At 48.9% G+C, this 20688-nt stretch overlaps 1 protein-coding gene across 2 annotated transcripts in view; it reads right to left on the bottom strand.

Annotated features, from left to right (window-relative positions):
- Positions 1-5162: 5162 nt before the first annotated feature.
- SLC25A33 (solute carrier family 25 member 33) overlaps positions 5163-20688 on the bottom strand; it is a 28580-nt gene continuing 13054 nt past the window's right edge. For both annotated transcript variants that reach the window (XM_045190501.3, XM_053920450.2), the window contains exons 3-7: positions 14465-14542; positions 12197-12297; positions 10608-10674; positions 6778-7058; positions 5163-5643 (exon numbers count right to left, since the gene is read on the bottom strand). In XM_045190501.3, the coding sequence (XP_045046436.1) occupies positions 5441-5643; positions 6778-7058; positions 10608-10674; positions 12197-12297; positions 14465-14542 (730 nt within the window). In that variant the 3' untranslated portion in view covers positions 5163-5440. The remainder of the gene's footprint in view (positions 5644-6777; positions 7059-10607; positions 10675-12196; positions 12298-14464; positions 14543-20688) is intronic.

Below are 20688 nucleotides of genomic sequence, written 5' to 3'. Positions count from 1 at the left end.
GGCCGCAGGCGAATCACGGGGCGCGGCAGCGCGCACCTCCTCGCGCCTTGACCTTCGTCGCTTTGTAGCCGGCGCGGGCCCGCCCCCTGACTCGGCGCGCTCCCGCTGCGCAGCCAATCGGGGAGTGGGACGAGCTCGGTGGGCGGGGCGCCGGGGGGAAGTGGTGGCCCGACTGCGCCCTCTTGCGGCCGGAGGTGGGATGTGGCGCGGAGCCCAGCCCTGCTCATTCCGCTCCCGCGCTCGTCCGCCGACCTTAGCATCTCTGGCTACCGGACCGCTTGGAACTAGCCATTGCTCCTACTGATCCTGTTTTCCCAACGCCTAGCCAAACCAGGCTGATGTGTGCAATGCTGGTTGGCTCCTTAACCCACTTCCACTGCAGCCACGCCAATTGTCAAAAATAATTTATAGAAACATGATTATGTTTATAGAAACAGGGACAAGGTTGAATAAATCACAGGACAGCCATACATCTGAACATCATGCAACTACTAGAATGTCAGAACTATAGGGACTGGACTGGAGGGATGACACAATGTTCAAAAAGCAACATGCACATTAACTTTGACACTATCCGAAGTAGAGGATGGTTAAATGAACTGCAGTTACCGCCAGGAGGTGGGATCAGCAGGGAAGATTCATTTTACGCAAGTGTTTTAGTATTATGGATTTTGGCTAAATTACTTTCATAACTAAAAAGAAAGTAGTAGGAAACATTTGTATTTACGCAATATGTTCTCACAACTTTTCCAGTGTTTTGGGGGTCACTATTCGAGTTCTCACTGTTGTGGACAGCAATGGGTTATTTGCCGGGTTCCCTGTGGCAGGTTAACCTGTCCCACACAGAGTCATGTGCTTTAGTAAAGAGCTGCCTGCGGAGAGGGAAGGAGCCCACACGGAACCTGGGGGCCCCTAGAGTCTGTACTGGAAGCTCCTCATTCTTGTCAGAGCAAAGGCCTTTCTTCGCTTTGCAGTCTTGCTGCCGGCCCCAGCCTTGAGCACCCAAAGGAATGAAGAAGCGGGCAGTGAAGCTGCCCTCTGAACATGTGGTGCCATGCTTAGGTACCATTGCCTTTCCAAGGAAGCTTCAGCGTCTGCATAGCATCCCACTCACAGTAAGGGCTCAGTCCTGGGCATCGCTGGTTTCAGCGCAGCTCCATGGGGACCATGCCAGTGGACGCACAGTCCTGAAGGGAACTGAGTGGAATGGTTTGCTGGAACTTGGCCCCAGACTCATTGTATAGGCTCAACTGCCCCCGTGACCTGTCATTCATCTACTCCACAGGCAGCACAGACTTGCTGCCGGTCAGCTTCCTGCTGACCACTTCCGAGACCTCAAGCAGGTCTGCATGCCTCTGAGCCTCTTATTTGTAAAATGTGGACGATGATAATAACTGCCTCATGAGGTTGTCAGGAATAACTTAAACGAGAAAATATACACCTTGCACAGTGAGGGTCTTTAAAGTCTTTTATACATACGTATTTTATTACTTAAACATAATAAAACCCCAACGACTAAGCTGGTGGAGAAGAGAGAAATAAAGCACGGGATTTCTCCATGAACAGCTCCAGTAGTGGCATTTCCCATTTAAATCCTGACAAGCCCCTTTATGAAGGAAGTATCACTTTTTCCTGCCTGTTCTCATCCACCTTTGGGGACCACGTTGCTTGCATTTCAGTGCCCTGATGTTGGAGAAGCAAGCAGAGAACTAACTTGTACTAGATCAACACCGAATTTATTAATTCAAGAACGTGTAAGTGAAAATTATTTCACAATAATTATCTTACCCAAATAGTGAATAGTAAGCAACCTAATTTTTCATTTTCATGTTAAAATCTTAAGGAAAAAAATCAGGTTTTAATATGAATATTAAAACAGGAAGACGTTGCTAAGTGCCACTATCAAACAATCGTTAAAATGAGGTTCTGGAGAGAACCAAGATGGCGGCGTAGGTAGACACACTGCGCCTCCTCGCACAACCAGAACTGACAGAAAATCGAACGGCAAGGAAGTCCGACACCAAGGAAATAAAATAAACATTCATCCAGACCGGTAGGAGGGGCGGAGATGGGCAGCCGTGGCGGGACCGAGACTGGCGGAGTGTGGGACAAACGGGGCAGGCAGTCTGACCACTGGCAGACCCTGCGGCCCCACATTTGCGCAGATAGGCCGAGAGGGCCGGACTCAGAGTGGCGGAGAACGGGGCAGGCAGAACGGCCCCACATTCGTGCACAGATAAACCGGACAAACGGTGGGGAGCGAAGCAGACCACACAACCCAGGGCTCCAGCACGGGGAAATAAAGCCTCAAACCTCTGATTGAAAACGCCCGTGGGGGGTTGGGGCAGCAGCAGGAGAGACTCCCAGACTCACGGGAGAGGTCATTGGAGAGACCCACAGGGGCCTAGAGTGTGCACAAGCCCACCCACTTGGGAACCAGCACCAGAGGGGCCCAGTTTGATTGTGGGTAGAGGAGTGAAAGACTGAAATCTAGTGGAGAGGGGAGCAGCCGCCATTGCCCCCTCTTGGCCCCTCCCCCATGTACAGCGTCACAGCCCAGCGACCAGCGTTACCCTGCCCCAGTGAACACCTAAGGCTCCGCCCCTTAAAGTAACACAGGAGCCAAGACCAAAAAAAAAAAGGCCCAAATGACAGAACACTTCAAAGCTCCAGAAAAAATACAACTAAGCGAGGAAGAGATAGCCAACCTATCGGATGCACAGTTCAAAACACTGGTTATCAAGATGCTCACAGAATTGGTTGAATCTGTTCGAAAACCAGATGAAAAAATGAAGCCTATGCTAAGAGAAACAAAGGAAAATGTACAGGGAACCAATAGTGATGCGAAGGAAACTGGGACTCAAATCAACGGTGTGGACCAGAAGGAAGAAAGAAACATCCCACCAGAAAAGAATGAAGAAACAAGAATTCAGAAAAATGAGAAGAGGCTTAGGAACCTTCAGGACATCTTGAAACGTTCCAACATCTGAATTATAGGGGTGCCAGAAAGAGAAGAAGAAGAACAAAAAATTGAAAACTTATTTGAACAAATAATGAAGGAGAACTTCCATAGTCTGGCAAAGGAAATAGACTTCCAGGAAGTCCAGGAAGCTCAGAGAGTCCAAAAGAAGCTGGACCCAAGGAGGAACACACCAAGGCACATCATAATTACATTTCCTAAGATTAAACAGGAGAGAATCTTAGAAGCAGCAAGAGAAAAGGAGACAGTTACCTACAAAGGAGTTCCCATAAGACTGTCAGCTGATTTCTCCAAAGAGACCTTACAGGCAAGAAGGGGCTGGCAAGAAGTATTCCAAGTCATGAAAGGCAAGGACCTACATCCAAGATTGCTCTATCCAGCAAAGCTATCATTTAGAATGGAAGGGAAGATAAAGTGCTTCTCAGATAAGGTCAAGTTAAAGAAGTTCATCATCACCAAGCCCTTATTATATGAAATGTTAAAGGGAGTTACCTAAGAAAAAGAAGATAAAAAATATGAACAGTAAAAATGACAGCAAACTCACAGTTATTAACGACCACACCTAAAACAAAAACAAGAGCAAACTAGGCAAACAACTAGAACAGGAACAGAACCATAGAGATGGAGATGACATGGAGGGTTGTCAATAGGGGAGTGGGAGGGGGAGAGGGGGGGAAAGGTACAGAGAATAAGTAGCATAGATGATAGGTGGAAAATAGACAGGGGGAGGGTAAGAATAGTGTAGGAAATGTAGAAGCCAAAGAACTTATAAGTATGACCCATGGACATGAACTATAGGGGGGGAATGTGGGAGGGAGGGGGAGGGCAGGATGGAGTTGAGTGAAGGGGCGGAAAAGGGACAACTGTAATAGCATAATCAATAAATATATTTAAAAAAAAATGAGGTTCTGGCCCTGGCTCGTGTGACTCAGTGGATAGTGTCAGCCTTCGAAGCAAAGGGTTACCAGTTCGATTCCCAGTCAGGGCACAGGCCTGGGTTGTGGGCCAGGTCCCAAGTAGGGGGTGCATGAATAGCAACCACACATTGATGTTTCTCTCCCTCTCTTTCTCCCTTCCCCCTCTCTAAAAATAAATAAATATAAATCAATAAAATCTTTTAAAAAATGAGGTTCTTAAATAGAAGTCTCTTTACTGTCACATTTTGGAAGCTCTGAAGCGTGACTGAAGGCATTTATTTTGACTTCTACATAGTTGTTGACGGTTGAAGCAAATTATACCAGAGAGCTCAACACCACTAAAACACCTCCTTTATGATGAACGGCAAACAAAATTAAACTCAATTTAAGTACAATTAGCAAATACCCTCCTCTCATCCCCACCAGAGTACCACACCTGTGGAAATTGTGTGTGTGTCTGTGAGTCATTCCTTTCCAGATACTCAGACTGGAAAAGAGCCCAACGTGCAATGTGTGTGAAGTCCAGGGAGAGGGTCAGAGGAGGACAGGCCGTCTCACCTGCCTTCTGTCTCAGCTTTGGCCCCGTATTCAATTTCCTTTCAAAAATGCCAGGGTGGGTTTACAATTCTGGTAATTAAACCATTCTTCTTTGAACATCACCACCACTTCCAGTCAGGCTAAAAGTAAGCTCTCCATGGAGGGGCAATCAGCTTGGGTCACGCTCCTCTCCCCCAGCAGCGGGTACCCGAGAACAGGGCCCACGCCGTAGGAGGCGATGTTATCACTCACAATAATCCACGTTCGCGGCCAGCCACACTCCAACATCCCTGCAAAGTACCTGGGCTCGAGTGGGCTTACCTTCTGGCAGTAATATCCAGGAAGAAGGCCACTGGTAAACGGTTCTTTAAAACTCTCGCCTGTGGTTCAGACTGGGGATAGAGGACAGCTCCAGGAACGTGCATGCAGCTTAAAATATTTAATGTCAGGAAGTTGTGTGGTTTTTAAAAAACACCTCAGCAGCCTGGAAGCTTGGATTGTCAATGGTATGAGACTTGGAAATTTACAAAGGAGAAGAACAGCTAGGCAGTCTGGTCTGCCCAGTGCCATCAAAACGTGACACCGCCCACCTGTCCCGGGCAGTCCCTGACGGGTTAGAGAGCAGCTGTACTTTCACTTTGGAGGTTCCGCCTGCCTTTCCAGGGTTACGTTCCACTAAAGCCCCACAGTGTACAGTATAATGAACACGAAGGAGGACACAAGCCAAATTTATACTTAAATTAAATAGCATGATTTAATTTAGTTGCTGCTGAATCCTGAATCCTCTTAAGTTAAAAAAAAAAAGTTATAATTAACTATTAACGTTAATGAATTTAAACCTTCCAGAAAACATGAATCCAAAAGGAAATGTCCAACAGGTGACATGAGCCACGTTTTTTGTGGCCTTTCCTGTTTCCGTCTCCAACATTCTAAACATCAAAGGAAAAAAAAACTTCTCTATCGAGTTTTTCAGTTTTATTCTCCTACAGCACAATTCTCTGGCCTGTTACTGAGGACGGTCGTCCAGCAGGTACACAATGAGCTCATAGGTGGACAACACGATGGCCGTGTTCGGGATCTGCCGGATGAGCTGCGCGAAGAGCCCTCTGTAAAAGGCGAGGTAGCCCTCTTCCCGGAAGACCAGCCGTGCGGTCTGCACGAAGGACTTGTACTTGGTGCCCTCCTCCCGCAGCCGCGTCCTTATGACTTCTGCAGAGAGACACACATGCTTTATGCGACAGATAAACTGCATTTCCAGGCCACACGAGGCGTGATCTCAAAGCCCACCTCGGCCTCTCTGCCACCCCAGCTCCGTTTGGACAGAGTAGTCAGAGACAATGAAAAGGAAGATCTGTTTAGAACGTTTTCTAACTCTGGGAAATGCCAGTTAAGGATGTACATACGAAAGTACAAAATAACTTGGAAGGGATTTTTAAAATCTAGTTTGAATGGGACTTAATTTTAAGATGGTTTCTGGCTTTCTACTCCCGATTAGGCAAACACTGTAATTTCACTGAAGGTAGCGTTTGTATTACGTATGGTGGTATCTTCCACAAGACCTTCTTTCCAGGCACTCCCCAACTTCCTCTTCTTAGAACCCTTCCCTGCTCCATCCAGCTCAGGCGCTGCCTCCTGCTTCTCCAAGCCTGGCTGGGCGCACCTGGCCCTCCCACACCCTGCTCCACAGCAGGACACGGCCTGGTTCCACCCACCAAGCAGACCTCTGCACACGCTCCTCCCTCCCCACCAGGGAGCCTACCAAGAGCCTTCTCCACCTCTTCTCCACCAGCCCTGAGGCCACACAGGGCCCTGACACATACGGAGGCCTCCCTTACCTGTGACTGAGCTCACCACACAATTTGTCACAGCTGACAAAAGCCCATTTTTCACGGCACAATAAACAAAGCTATTTTTAAAATAGTAGGTCAGAAGGACATTAGGTCTATAATTCTCTAAAAAATAAACCTGAAGTAGCTTCACTCAGCACTCCATTCAAAGTGAAAGCTGAGAGATTTTTTTTTTTAAGTTTGGCTCCTATGTCATTTTTTTAATAGAGGGATTTAAAATAAAATCCAGATTTCTGGCTTCTTTGAAATCATCAGAAGTTCCGTAATGCCGGGCCCACATTCTGCTCAGCAAGTTTTGGGGACATCAGCTGGGGCTGAGTGACAGCGAGTTGCTGCCACTCGCACAACTGCGAGTGTTCCTGTGAGCACAGGGCAGAGGCCGGTGGAGTCGGCCCTGTCGCTACCTGCAGGCGTCTGCACTGCAGTCGGCTCTAGGGACTCTGATGAGGGACCGCACCGCCTGACAGCCGTCTCCTGCGGGGGAGGCAGCACATACCGTGTGGATAGGCGATACAGGAGGCACACCCCTTAGCGACAGCCGCAGCTGCCATAAGTCCAAAAAAGTTTGTGGAATTCTTCTCGGCCCCCTTTGTAGAGGGGGCTAACGGGGCGTCTTTCAGACACTTCTTCAAACTTTCATAAATTGCAAAACAGATGACAGTTTCTGAGATTCCCGCGTATGAGGCAGTTAATCCTCGATAGAAGCCGCGAACGCCCTCCGTCTGGTACACGTGGCGCGCACACTGCAGCGTGTTCATCTGCTTGGAGCCGCGCACCCTGGGAAAGCAGACCGAGGACAGGCCGTCAGAACACGTGTGAGCAGGCACCAACGATGATCGCCGAAAGGGAAGGACACCAGCGTGGGACACATGTCCTCCTGCGCTGGGGGCAGGGAGCCCGGTCCACCAGCTGGCCCACAAATAGCATGTGCGTCTGTGCAAGAGTCCCAAACACACGTTCATAGCTGATTTGGAAAGAGCTATATGGAGGAAGTCATTCATCACCGGGAAAATAGACTAACTTAATCAAAACCGTGCAAATACCCAAAAATAGACCCAGACAATTAAGCTACGGCATGTGTGCCAGATTAAAATTGCTGCGAAGGCAGGAAGACCCGGGGAGTGCCTGAAGTGGAAAGCCGGACAAAATGGCCTGTAAAGCGCAATGGCAGTTACGGCAGCGGGGCGCTGGAAGGAAGTACTGAAGGACACCGCACCAGCCTTCGACAGGGGGAGAGTTACGGGTGCTCTTTCTTATCGCTCGTCTCCAAACAGTGTGCTTTTACTCCGTTACTTCCGACCTCCCAAAACCATGAACATCGAAGAGACTACACAAATGATCAGAAGCCCCCGGTTGGCTGTTCCTCTCCCTGACGGAAAGTGGTCGGAGACCGCCCGGACACAAACTGAACCCAGGACCCGACAGTGTTCACACCGGTCACAGAGTCCCCTCCTGTTCCATCGGTCTCCACAGGTCTTGCCCAGGCCCTTCTCTGCACCCTAACGCAATCCAACCACTCCCTGCTTAACCCCCCTCGTGCCCTTTCACAGCCTGGCAACCACTGACATTTGGGGCCAGGGAGTTCTCCACTGGCGGCCGTCCTGTGCACTGTGGGCTGTTAGTGGCATCTGTGGCCTCTCCCCGCTCCATACCAGTAGCATCCCACCTAAATGTGACAGCTAAAAATGTCTCCAGATGTTGACAAATGTTCCCTGGGGGGCAAAGGCCCCCTGGGCCGCTCACGATAGCCCTGACGATTCTCGACGGCCCTCCAAACAAAGCCCAGGTTCAAATCCAAATGCCTTTCCAGGGACGGAAGGATGAGCCCTGCTCATTTCTCCAGCCTTCCTTCCCATAATTCCCTCCCCCTCCAGTGCTTTCGTCCCTTTTGTCAGCTCCCCAGAATCACCGCGCTCTCCTGCCTCCAGATTTTCTGGGAACATGGCTCTCTGCCTGCAGCCCTCTCCACTGCCGGTTCTTTCTCAGATGGCAGCAAGGATGTCACTGCCACAGGAGGGCCGGCCAGCTGCCTCTCTCTGTCCTTCCTGCCTGGACTGCGTTAGGGACCCTGCAGGTGCTGCCGGGCTTAGGGCCTTCATCCCACCAGACTGAAATTCTCTTTATTTTCTGTAAAGCTGAGTTTCGGGAAGGTGGGCCTGTCTTCTCCGGGCTGCTTCCCCAGTGACTAGTGCACAGGAAGCGCACCAGAAACACTCCCTGTTGAGCGACACGTTCAGAGCCTGTGCAAACGAAGCTGCATGGTCTCCTGAGCACAATCACTACGGGGCAGACTGAGAGGGGTGGCCATGCAGGCTCTCAGACGACGTGGGCGCTTATCGGCCGCCAGGCGGGAGAGGTACTAGGACACTGGGCACACCGGGGGTCGGGGGTGAGGGCCCGAGGTCTCCAGGAAGGGGTGCCTGTCAGAAGCAGAAGGAGAAGTAGGTGTTAGCACAACCACGAGGGAGAAGCGAGCCCTGGTCGGGAGGGCTGACTCAGGCACAATCACGTAAGAGCATGAGGTGTTTCCTGGGAATTGCGAAGGACCTTGAATGTTGGGAACCGCCCTGCCCGGTTTCAGAGGCTGTAACCCCCCATGGTTAAGGCTGAGTCAGAGTTGGGACCATAAGCCACTAAGGAGACAAAGCTTATCTCCCTGGCGGAAGTGCCACCTCTGCCTGGCCCTGAGATTGACCAGTTAGCCAATGATGAGTAAGAATCCTCAAGGGAGGATAAACCTAAGACAGGCTCTGGTCACCAGGGATAAGCTCGCAGGGAAGGACTCGGGGGGCTGTGGAAAAAGGGGGTGATGGACCCTCGCCCCTCGGCTTTGAAATACCCTGAGTCCTCATTCTGTCTGCAAGAAGTCTCCTAATCTCTTGGCTGCTTTACTTCCCTTGCCTGATTTAAGCCTGAAGCGATAACAGAGGAGGTGCAGTCCTGTGCTGGGAGGGGCGGATTCCCTGGGGAATCAGGCCTAAGAAAAATATGTACATTCCTGTGGAACCTACTTAATCTGTACCCTCAGCTTAAAAGATAAGGGTCCAGACCTGAGATGAGTCTGGCAGCCTAAAGTTTTATGGCCCTCTAGCTGATTGGCTGTAACTCAGAATAAGCCCTCAAGGTTCTCTGTAAATCCTGTATTGTTTAACCCTTACTGGCTGACAATGACTGATGAGCTTTATCTGCATTCCCATGCGAATGAACCTAATAAAAGCCCATGGAGGGAAAGGATCAAGGCCCTTCTCCTTTGAGAGATGGGCCACCTTTCCTCCCCAAGCAGATCCTGTCTTGGTAGTCTTATTCTTCGTCCCTGGTGGACCGGGGGGCTGTGTTGAAGCTCCCCGACACTTGAACAGTAAAGCCATGGAGTTAGGATTTAACCCCTAGAGTAACCGAGATTCATTGAAGGATTTTAAGCAAGTGATCTGTTCAGAAAGGTTGGACCTGATGCTCTTCAGAGGGTTCTTTCAGGCAGAACGGGCTGGGGACATACGGAACCTAAGACCGATGCAGGGGCCCCTGTGGTCATCCGGAAAAACAAGCCACAGCAGCCCCTCCGTGCACAGCCGGGCGTCCTTGCTCTGTCCTCTTTCCTTTCTAGGCAGCTCCAAGTTAGACTGGACTCGCTGGCAGTCTCCAGTGCCCCCCCACAGGCTTCTGGGCAACAGTTACCCAGGTGCTTAGACAGAACCCTATCACAAAACCTCACTTACTGTCACCACTTACCTGAAATTACGGTAGTTACTGGGCCGCGCCAGACTCAGTACTTTAAGTAGGTGTATCTCTACCCCGTAATTTAAAAAACCATGAATAACTGTACTCCAACAATCGGTTTCCACTGCTTCTGTCCTACAAGGGGCCTGCAGGCATCACTGGGCCACCAAAGGAGTCCGCAGCCCGAAAAAGAGTTCCAGGGCAGACACCCATGCAGGGAGGGCCTTGTGGATGACAACAGCCCTATGGAGGCCTGAAGGCTTTCGCTGCCCTGCCCTCACTGGCATCTTCCCACGGGAAAGAGACACACCTGGTGGAGAGCCCACAGCGGCAACTGGAGTGGGGCCTGCCCAGAGCAGGGACCCCCGACTGTCAGAGGGGGTCGGTACTGCAGGCCAGGGGCCACGCTGGAGCGAACTCCCAACCCTTTCTGTTGGTCTGTCCCCCAGGATGCTTGAGAGCACAATCTCAAAACACAAGGAGCTGCTACATGTGCTCACAGTCGGAAAGGACAAGGACCTGTGCGCTGCGCTGCGCTGCACAGTGGGGGCTGGGGGAAAGCCACCCCTGTGAATTCTCAAATTAAGGACGCAACAATTAGTAACTTACTTCCGCTCTAGCTGCATCCGAGTTTTAACCATCCATATAGGATTCATTAAGGAATTTGTGACAAAAGCTGGAAGAAAAAAAAAGAACAGCAAATGTCATCATCGAACACAGTCAGTGCGGCCTAAGGCGGTCTGTTCTGTCCGATAAACACTGAAGTCGGCTTTCAGTGGCTGAGCGATAAAAACGGAGAGCGGGAAGCAGTTCAGCAGACAGAAGCTGCAGTCCCCTGAACGGCAACAACCATTGGTATGTTGGACCTAAAAGAAATCTCCCCTCTCTAGCCCTACCTGGTGTTCCTAGCCTCTAGGTGGTGCTGTTGGCATTCCTGCCAAAGTGAGTCCTCCCGTTAAAGTGAAACAGCTTTGAACACAATTTGTAAGTGCCAGGTACAGAAATAACTTGTTTTAAAAAGTTGCTGTCCTAGTCCAAAAGGTTGCTTTATAGCAAACTTAAAAGCGAAGGAACTGAACCTCCATTTAACTGAATCCAAACTTAGACACTTTAACAGGAGACTGAAGTTTTAACACTGATCTGCTTACTGGAGAACCTCTTTCTGAGCCAGCTTCCCCCACTCTTAACACTGCTAACCAGTCTGGGCCAAGCAAACACGGCCCAGCACGGCGACTCTTCTTCAACAGCTCAGCCAGACACCAGGAACCTGGATACTGATTAAACACCTCCCTCCAGGTGCACTGCAGGTACCAAGGGTTCTTTTAAGTGAATTTTGCAAAAGTAGCAAAACCGATGAACAGCATTTAGGTTATGAGCCTTGGAAGTAAAGACACGGCACTTCCTCCTCAGAGCTGCATACTCGGCAGCTACGCCCTTCTCGGGTTGAAGCAGCTCTGTGTGTAACATCATTTTCTATTGGGGTCCAGAAGTTATTATCTGTAACTACTCAGAGGGCTTACTAGTACTTTTACTTGACATCAGAGAGACAGACAGAACTGCATACACTTTACAGGCTGGCAGAAGGCGGGAATTTTTCATAAAATGCCCATTTTAGTTCTCTCAAATGCCTTTCTACTTAAACAGACATAAGCCTTACATATAAAGACACAGCCTTCTCTCAGCAATCTCCAAGTCGGTGTTTCTTGCCAAGTATTTTCTGGGGCGAAATCGTGTTATAAATTTCTTATAGTAAGTGGGATGACTCCTTCAAAAGAGGAGCGCGCTGACCTGTCACCGGCCCACAGAGGACCCCTTGCCCCCACCCCTCATGGAACTCAAGCCCGTAGTCACGGAATCCAAGTGTTAAGGACAAAAGTCCCAACTGTACACAGGGAGGCATGGAAAAAGCAGCTTGAATTTTAGAAAATAACGAAACACGTGAAAAACACACCAAAATTACTTGAGAAGAAGCATTACACCGACTAGCACGCATGGCACACAGACATTTTGAGGAAAAAATAAAAAGCTTTAGTGATCAAACAATAGCCAAGTCACAAACTGATTTAAACACTCAATTTAATCAATTCCAACATAGAGCTTTAGAAAAATGACCTCAGATGCAAAGGATGCACAGAGCTCCCTCCTAATCCCTGGAAAAGGCTGGTGGGCAGCTTCCCCCCACCCGCAGGGCAACGCACCTGCGGAGCCGGCGGAGAAAATGTGCACCGTGTTGCTGTTAGGCACGAAAACGCCGTTGAACTGCTCCTTGGCTTTGGAGTAACACGCGAAGTACACAGCCCTGTTAGAGCAGAGAGAGAAGGCTGTAAAGACATCGGTGAGGCCCTATGAGTACACCTGTTCCTCCGCAACCTCTGCAAGTTTAGGAAAATAAAATGGGCCAGAAGTTAACACCTAACCCGAAGCTTGACCTGTCTGTGCTGAGACCCAGCCCCACTGTGGCGCCTTTGGAAGGCCCCGCCCACCCCTCCAGTACTGAGACTGAGCATCCCAATTAATTGAGGAAAACGAGATTTTGATGATAAACCAATGTAAAATCCATTTACGTTCTTCATTCAGATAAATGTCAATCCTTTGAGCGCCAACATAAACTGTAACTTTGAAAATTTGCAGTATTTCTAATATACCACACTAGTCCTGTGGCAATCTGGACGTCTTTTGGGTGACTGAGGATCACACAGGCACAGCCGCCATCCCAGGGGCCTGAGGAGCTCCGCGCACTGGACATGCCCCGGCCCCCAAAGGCAACCGCGGCAGGTGGCGGTCAGCCTTCCCTCATCTTCTCTTCAGCCTTCTGTCTTCTCTCTAGTGGGGGGTAGGGCGAGGGCCCGGCTGGGATTTTCCCTGCTCCTTCACTAGCAACACCAGGGAAAAGGTTTCTTTTTTTTTCAGCTTCTCAACCGATCATAGAATATATTTTTCAACTTAGGATCCTGACTACTTATCATTTACTGTGTTGTACAAGCAGCCTTCTGTTTCTTCCTGGGTCCCAACTGGTCTAAGTGGGTGTGGTAGCAGGCAGATAGGGCTTAACTTTCTTTACTGAATACTTACATGTCATGTGTGTTTGCCATCCATTAATAATCTCATAGACTAGTACTTTCTTCTTTTTAGTTTATTATTACTTCTAGTCCTCACCCAAAGATATGTTCACTAACTTTAGAGAGATTGGAAGGGAGAGAGAAACGTCGACAGGCCGCCTCCCGCCCGTGCCCGGACCGGGCACGGAACCCGCACCTTTGGGGCACAGGATGGCTCTGATCAACTGAGCCACGCGGCCAGGGCTGGTCCTTTCCATTTTTTCTAATAGATCATACACATGTGCTACGAAATTCTAAAGGAACAAAAGGGTTTAATAAGAACTGGCATTAATGATTTGCATATAAACAAATCATTCTGGTGATCTGTGTATAAATTGGAGCCTTGATCCGCAAGGATTCTAGAAGCTTTTCATCTTCACCTTATGAAACAACACTCTCATTTTTGTTATAAAGGTTAGTTCTCCTTAAAGTCTAATCAAGTGTTACACGGAGTGACGTGAGTGTCCCATCCCTGCCACACAGCTTCCCTCCCAGGAGGTGATTTCTAGAAGCAACTTCCCGCCCACTTTTCAGTGGTGACATCACACTCTCTCTCACCTCGTCACTGCTCTCTCTGCGAGTGTCCGTCCTTCACATCAGCACCGCCAGCCACACGCTAATGTCAAGTACTTGAAATGTGCTAGTGAGGCTGAAGAGCTGAACTTTTAATTTTAATTAATCTTAAGAGCCCATGTGGCCAGTGGCTATTGTTTCTCTCTGGACAGTGCAGATTAAAGAGAATTAGGCCTTGTAACAAAAATGAGGATGTTGCTTTATATAAAGCCTAGAATTCCTTCCTTTAAAATCCCTTCAGGTCAGCGCTTCCAGGTACACGTGGATCACCTAGGGGCCCTGGTGGGACGCGAAGCTGACGGAGCTCTGGGATGTAGGCTGAGAATGCGGATGAAGAGCTCCCACCACCGAATTTGGTCATATACCAAGTCCAGGGACATTCTTCAGTCTGGATAAATGCCAGTCCTTTGGGCACCAACATGTGCTATGACTTTTTAAGTCTGCAGTATTTCTAAAATACACCCCACTTGTCCTGCCTTCCACCACAGAGAGTTAGGTGTATAATAATTCGGGGTAGTGGGGCGAGGGCGATGCTGCTGACCACACAGCAATTACGTAAAGAAGGCCCAGGGATGACAGCAGACTCATTTTCAACTTAGTAAAATAACTAGAATCTCTTTTTCACACACGCACTAAAGACACACCCACGGTCGCCACTATTTCCATTTGTCAGGCTGCTCAGGCAAATCCGTACTTCTTCCTGCACAGGAGAAACCGGCCACCTGCCCGTCCACAGGAAAGGACTCGCTATGTGACGTACGCGTGCGGGGACCCAGCCAGAAGTCTAATGCTTACCTTGACGGTGCGACTCCAACCAAATTTGGACCCAAGCCTCTAAAGAGTGACTTTGGTCCCTCCTTCTCCAAGATTGACCTGAGTAATAAAAAAAAAGATTCATCTGTAAAATCCTTAGGCCAGGCCTACGCGTCACAGCTGACGGCCTTCCCATTAGGTCCTTGAGTAAAGGAAGAATTGACTGTTTGTGAGACCCCAGGCCTTATGTGAGCACGTTATAGGACAGGAGCAGAAGGCTGAAAAACTGGGCCAGCTGACACAGGGGCAAAGCGGGCTTCAGAAACGCCGTCTGACTGCGAGGCGTCCAGGGTCTGCACTCGGAAGTCCTGTGCAGGACAACGAGCACTGGCGAAGTCTGACTCAGGGGACAGTGTCCTCATTGCACCGAGTGCATTGTCAACCAGGCTCAGAGACTTCTCTGGATGGCACTTCTTTCGGATTTACTCCCTATTTATAGTAATCCCATCTCTAGATTTTTACCTGTTATAGGGGAGCCCTAAACAGGGATATAAGCAACAGAAAAACCTAATAATTTTCATGGGCTGGATGGGTGTTATTTAAAGCCAAAGCCTCGTATCTCAAGTTCAAAGAGAACGCCGTGCCTATTTATTCTTTTCAGTTTTTCCCACTGCGGTGACACCTGCATAACGGAGAGCTTCACCAGCTAACCATCATTAAACCCGCAGTTCAACGCACTCACTGTTGTGAGACCATCGCCGCCGTCCGCCTCCAGACTCCGTCACCTTCTCACACTGAAATTCCATCCCCGTGAAACGCTACCTCTCTGTCCCCCGTCCCCCCGCCCTGGGCATCCACCCGTCTTCCTGTATCCGTGGATCTGACTGCTCCAGGAAGCTCCTATGAACAGAAAGACACAGGACTTGTCCTCTTGTGACTGGCGCATCTCACGGAGCATAATGTCTCAAGGTCCATCCACATGGCAGCATGTGTCAGAATTTCCTTCTTTTTTTAAGGCTGAATTCCATTGTGTGGCCTTGGCTGGTGTGGCCTAGTGGTTGAGTGCTGGCCTGTGAATCAAAGGGTCACCAGTTCGATTCCCAGTCAGGGCACGTGGCTGGGTTGCAGGCCAGGTCCCCAGTAGGGGGGCACATGAGAGGCAACCACACATTGATGTTTCTCTCCCTCTCTTTCTCTTTCCTTTCCCTTCTCTAAAAATAAATAAATAAATAAAATCTTAAAAAAAACAAAAAAAACCCCTACAAACATTCCATTGTGTGGATGGACCATATCTTGTTCATCCATTTACCTGTCAATGGACAGCTGGGTAGCTTCCATCTTTTGGCTACTGTGACTAATGCTTATATGAACATGAGCGTCCAAATATCTGTTCAAGTTCCTAGTTTAAACTCTTCTGGGTGTACCGTACGCCCAGAGTGGAGCCGCTGGGTCACATGGCAGCTCCAGGTTTAAGTTTTTGAGAATTTGCCACATTGTCCACCACAGCAGCTGCGCCATTTCACACTCCCACCAACACCACAAAGGTTCTAATTTTCCGTGCCCTGCCAACACGCTTCAAAAAACAAGATAAAGCTGTTAAACACAGTTTGGGATTAAAAGAGACTAAAAAAGCTTTAAAAATTGCTAAATATTGTTTCTGACTAAAAGTGACTACAGAAACCCTAACAGGATTGTAGAGAACCTTCTCCAGAGGCACTTTCCTACCCCGACATAATGATTCTTCAGGTCAGTTAAACTTACTCTCTTCAACGGCTCAATTTTCACGGCATCCGAGAGAATTTACACTGTTAAATCAGGGCTCTAATTTTACCTCCTTTTCTTACTACGGATTTTCTTCACTTGGTAATCAGCACTTCCAATCTGACAGCATTCTAACTTGGACAAGTTCAGAACCAATCACACTGTTTTCAAAAAAGTTTATGCGACATTTTACCTTCATTATGACCTTGAAGGTAAAATAAAAAGGTATCTTCCACTTTGTGGAAAAGATATTCCTATAAAACCAACAGTAAAGTGAATCCTGCCATCCGTGTTTCTATTTGTACAGCTGTCCGCCCGAGGACACGCCCACTGATTTTTAGACAGAGGGGAGTGAGGGAGGGCGGATCACTGGGTTAAGTGAGAGAGGCCAGACGCAAGAGGCCACAAACACATCTTACGACTTCCTGTCTATGAAAAGTCTGGGAGACAAATCTATAGTGACAGAAAGTGGATTAGCGGTTGGAGGCCTAGGGCTGGGACTTGGGGTTGCGGGGGGCGGGGAATGGGGGAGAAAAAACGTTTAACTGCTTTAAATGGGTAAGCTGTATGTGAATTTTACCTTTTTTTTTTTTTGAAGATTTTTTATTTTTAGGGAGGGGGAAGGGAAGGAGAAAGAGAGGGAGAGAAAGAAACATTAATATGTGGTTGCCTCTTGTGCGCCCCCCACTGGGGACCTGACTTGGCCTGCAACCCAGGCATGTGACCCCACCTGAAATCCAACCAGCGACCCCTGGTTCACAGGCCTGCGCTCAATCCACTGAGCTACACCAACCAGGGCTGAATTTTATCTTAATAAGCTGTTAAAAAAAAAACAACCCAAAAAACATGGGGATGGCTGGGGTAGAGGGAGTGATGGGGGAAAATGGAGACAATAGTACTTGAACTAATAAAAATAAAGAAAGAGAGAAAAAACAACCCGCAGGGAAGAAAGAAAGGCCCACTGAAAAAGGTGGAGAGAGTGGAAGAGGTCGGCAGAAACGGGGTTTAAACAAAACTGGGTTCTTGTGCTAAACCCGTCATTTACAACAGACAACGGAGAAAGCCAGAGTAGGGGCTGCAGATGAACGAAAAAGTGGGGTGTCGATATTAAATTTCCCGACTTTGAAAACCACTGTGGTTTTCAGGGAATGCTGTTCTTGGGGAGCAAACGCTGCAGCACGGAGGGCGAAGGGGCGTAACAGGTGCAATCGCAATCTACCTAAAAAGTGGCTCAGAAGCAGCAGGGACGTGCAGAGGATAAGAGTGAAAAAGCAAACGTGGCGATGTGTTACCCATCGGTGGCTCGAGGCAAAGAGTACAAGCAAGTTACTTGTGCTGCTCCTGTAAGTTTTTTCTGAATAAAAAGTTCTGTTAGAAAAATAAGCTACCCGCTCTAGGTTGTAAACATACTGGCCTCATGAGGGCAGTCCAGCAGCCGCGGGGACGAGGCCTGGGGTCTCTGCGAGCCCGATGTGCCACGTGAAGTTCCTGCAGTCCCAGTGGATTTTCCCACTGGCCAAAACCAAGTCTTCGGGCCCTTCACAGAGGTGGGAGCGTAGGGTTTCCAGCTTCAGACCCTGTAGTTCTCTTTCTTACCACAGGACGGCGCTCTCAGGAAGCCAAGCTCTCTGAACAAAAACTTGCTTAACACCTTGGAGCGACATACACCTTCCAGTTTGTAAAAGATTTTCAGACGGTCAATATATTCAAAATGTCTGACGTCTAGATTGCATCTGTGGTTCCTGTAAATACACAGGAGCCATCTAAACACAGCGAAGGGCTCTCCGGCTCCAGGAGGCCTGCGGCCTCTCATCTATAATGCAACAGGGAATGCGTGTCCCGGAGTGACCCGGGCCCTTGCAACTGCCGAAAGGCTGTCTCCATAGTGACGCACACTAACAGTGGGCGAAAAGTCAGCTCTGTTACATAATTCAAACTTCCAACCTTGCTGGATGTGTACAAAACTTTTCTGGAACAATCAAGTTCCTGCTATAAATGGCACACTTCAGCCCCAAAAGAGAGCACGTTAAGATCCAGACCAGTTTTCCCACAGCCTTAGAAGCTTCCATTTAGGAAAGAAAGGCAGAAAGAAACTAGGGTCTTATCTGCAGCATTTCACCTTCACTGGTTTGAGATCACAGTCCACAATGAGGATCTCAGCTGAGCACACCAGCTTAATTTTTATAAGGTAGTAACTGGATCACTAATATATTACTGTTCAGATTAAAAGGAACCTGAAGAAAAATTACCTGAGTAATATAAAGAATAGGAAGAACTCGGATTAAAAAAAAAAGAATAAATCATAAGACCTTTTAGAGCAGATACCTGAAATGAATTGATATATTATTCCCATTTGGCAAACTGAACAGTGAGAGCTTTTTAAGTAAGTATATTAAACATACAAAGGTTACTGGTGCTGAGAGGCTGAGATACAAGCAAACACTGATTTGCGTTTTGCAAAGTAAACTTCCTATAAACCAATTCCGTTGTCTGAAGTCTTTTAAAGAGGCACTTCCTGGAAGAGGAAGACGAACGAGCAGCCTAGGCATCACCACTGCGCCTACTCAGGGATGGCTGCTGGGAGAATCCGCAAGCAGTCCAGTAACAGCCCAGGGCGAGGCGAGGGGCCGCTTGGACCAGCATGACGGGAGGGGGAAAAGCGGCCACCTTCTCCTGCACGACCCAAAGGACCTCGCTGAGCCTGCCGCCACCCTGTCTGCGCATGTGTCTGAGTGACAGACCACTCTCAGGACCCGTCAGCAGGAAGACAGGCGTTTCCCCTGAGCAGTGAGCATGCTTTCTGTAGAAGAGCACTGTGCGGCATGGTATTCCCCTTTCTGCCTTGGCTACCAAGAAACTCAGTTACAAATCTTGTATTTAAAAAGTACAGGGCGGGCGTAGTATGGCAGTGGCCAATGTGTCTCATTTACATGGCTGGGTGTGTGTTAAAGTTTTTATATGCAGTATCTTTCTGCTGTGCCAAAATCCATTCATTCATTCAATTTGTACTGAATGCTTGCTAGGTGACAGGAAGCATTCTCAGTGGTTGGGGACACCTTGGTGCCCAAAACAAATCGAAGTCCCTGACTCCAAGAAACCTCCTTTCTGGTTGGGGCAGGAATAAAAAATCAGTAATATGAACAAGTAAGCTCTCCTCCATGTTGGATGGAGGTTAAGTGCTAGGGGTAAAAATAAGGCAGGAAGGAGGGACGGAGGGGAGGCTGTTTTAAATAGCATGGTCACTGCAAGGCCTCCCTGCAGAGGTGACAACTGGGAGCCAGTCATGCAGATAATGTCCAGTCCCAGGGCCCTGAGGCGGGATGTGCCAATGTTCCTGACCTTTTAAAGGGACAGCTGAAGGGGTGCGGGAGGGGCTACACCAGAGAAGTAACAGGAAGGTGATAGCTATGTGGAGACGGGCAGGCTGCAGGGACAGGAGGAGAGGGTAGTTCCTGGAGGCATCTGAGCGAGTATCTTGGCTGGTAACAGACAAAGACGGGGAGGGGAGCAGGTCTCGGGCCAGACCAGGTGGGAGCTCGGGCAGTAACCCAGACAGGGACCCAGTGCCTTCCATCGGGACCGCAGTAGAGAAAGCGGAGAAAAGGGGTCACATGCAGTGTGTGGAGCAGGCAGAAGGAGCTGCTGGGAGCAGTGAGGCTGGGGAGCTCAGGTCTGCACGAGTGACGCTCTGGACGCCTACCACACGTCCAAGAGGAGATGTCACACAGACGGCTGGACGTTTCATGTGGCTCTGAAGAGAGGCCAGCTCTGGGCCCTGGGCCTCCAGCAAGAGGCTGTCAGGCTGCAGCCACAGGGAAGGGAGAGAAGCCACAGCCAGTGGGCAAGTGTAGTCCCAGGAGACTGAGCTGGAGCCCTCGTCTCCGGCAGAGGCAACTCGGGAGCTTGCTGCTGTCAAATTTCTCTTTGAAAGAGGTAAATACACATTAAAAATGGCCTCACTAAGTCATTTAACTCCAATGTGTGGTTCTTCTTTTATAAAATAGGGCAACATCATGCCTGACTGCTAATCTCACAGGGTTGGTGTGAGAAATCAGTAACACACTAATACATAAAAGCAGCCATTTTTAAATTGGAAGCTATTAAATAGCAGCTGAGAATCTTAATAATGTACACATATGAAGCTGCAGAAATAAAGCTTTAATAAAATAGCTCTTGGGTGAGAAGTGCCATTTAATAGACACTGTTCTAACAAACCAGCATTTTAACAAGACTTTTACTTAAAATTCCATTCTTCCTATTTTGACGTGAACACAGACTAGAGGGTTTTAACCAGCATTCGTGTGGAAGCAGCATCCCATTACTGCGTGGCTGTGGCTGCTGTGGGCCCTGTTCCTGGATTTTAGACGACAGCGAGGCTCTTTTTCTTTGATTTACATTTTAATAAACAATGTCCTAACTGGGGGGAAAATACACGGAGAGAGATTTATCGGAGCCAGAGAGAGACACACACACCAGAGGTGGAGAACACGCAGCCTCAGTCGGCT

Source organism: Desmodus rotundus, chromosome 3 (genome assembly GCF_022682495.2).
Source record: "Desmodus rotundus isolate HL8 chromosome 3, HLdesRot8A.1, whole genome shotgun sequence".
Classification (NCBI taxonomy): Eukaryota; Metazoa; Chordata; class Mammalia; order Chiroptera; family Phyllostomidae; genus Desmodus; species Desmodus rotundus.
The sequence above is the reverse complement of the archived record's forward strand: the minus strand, read 5'-3'. Positions and strand labels throughout refer to the sequence as shown.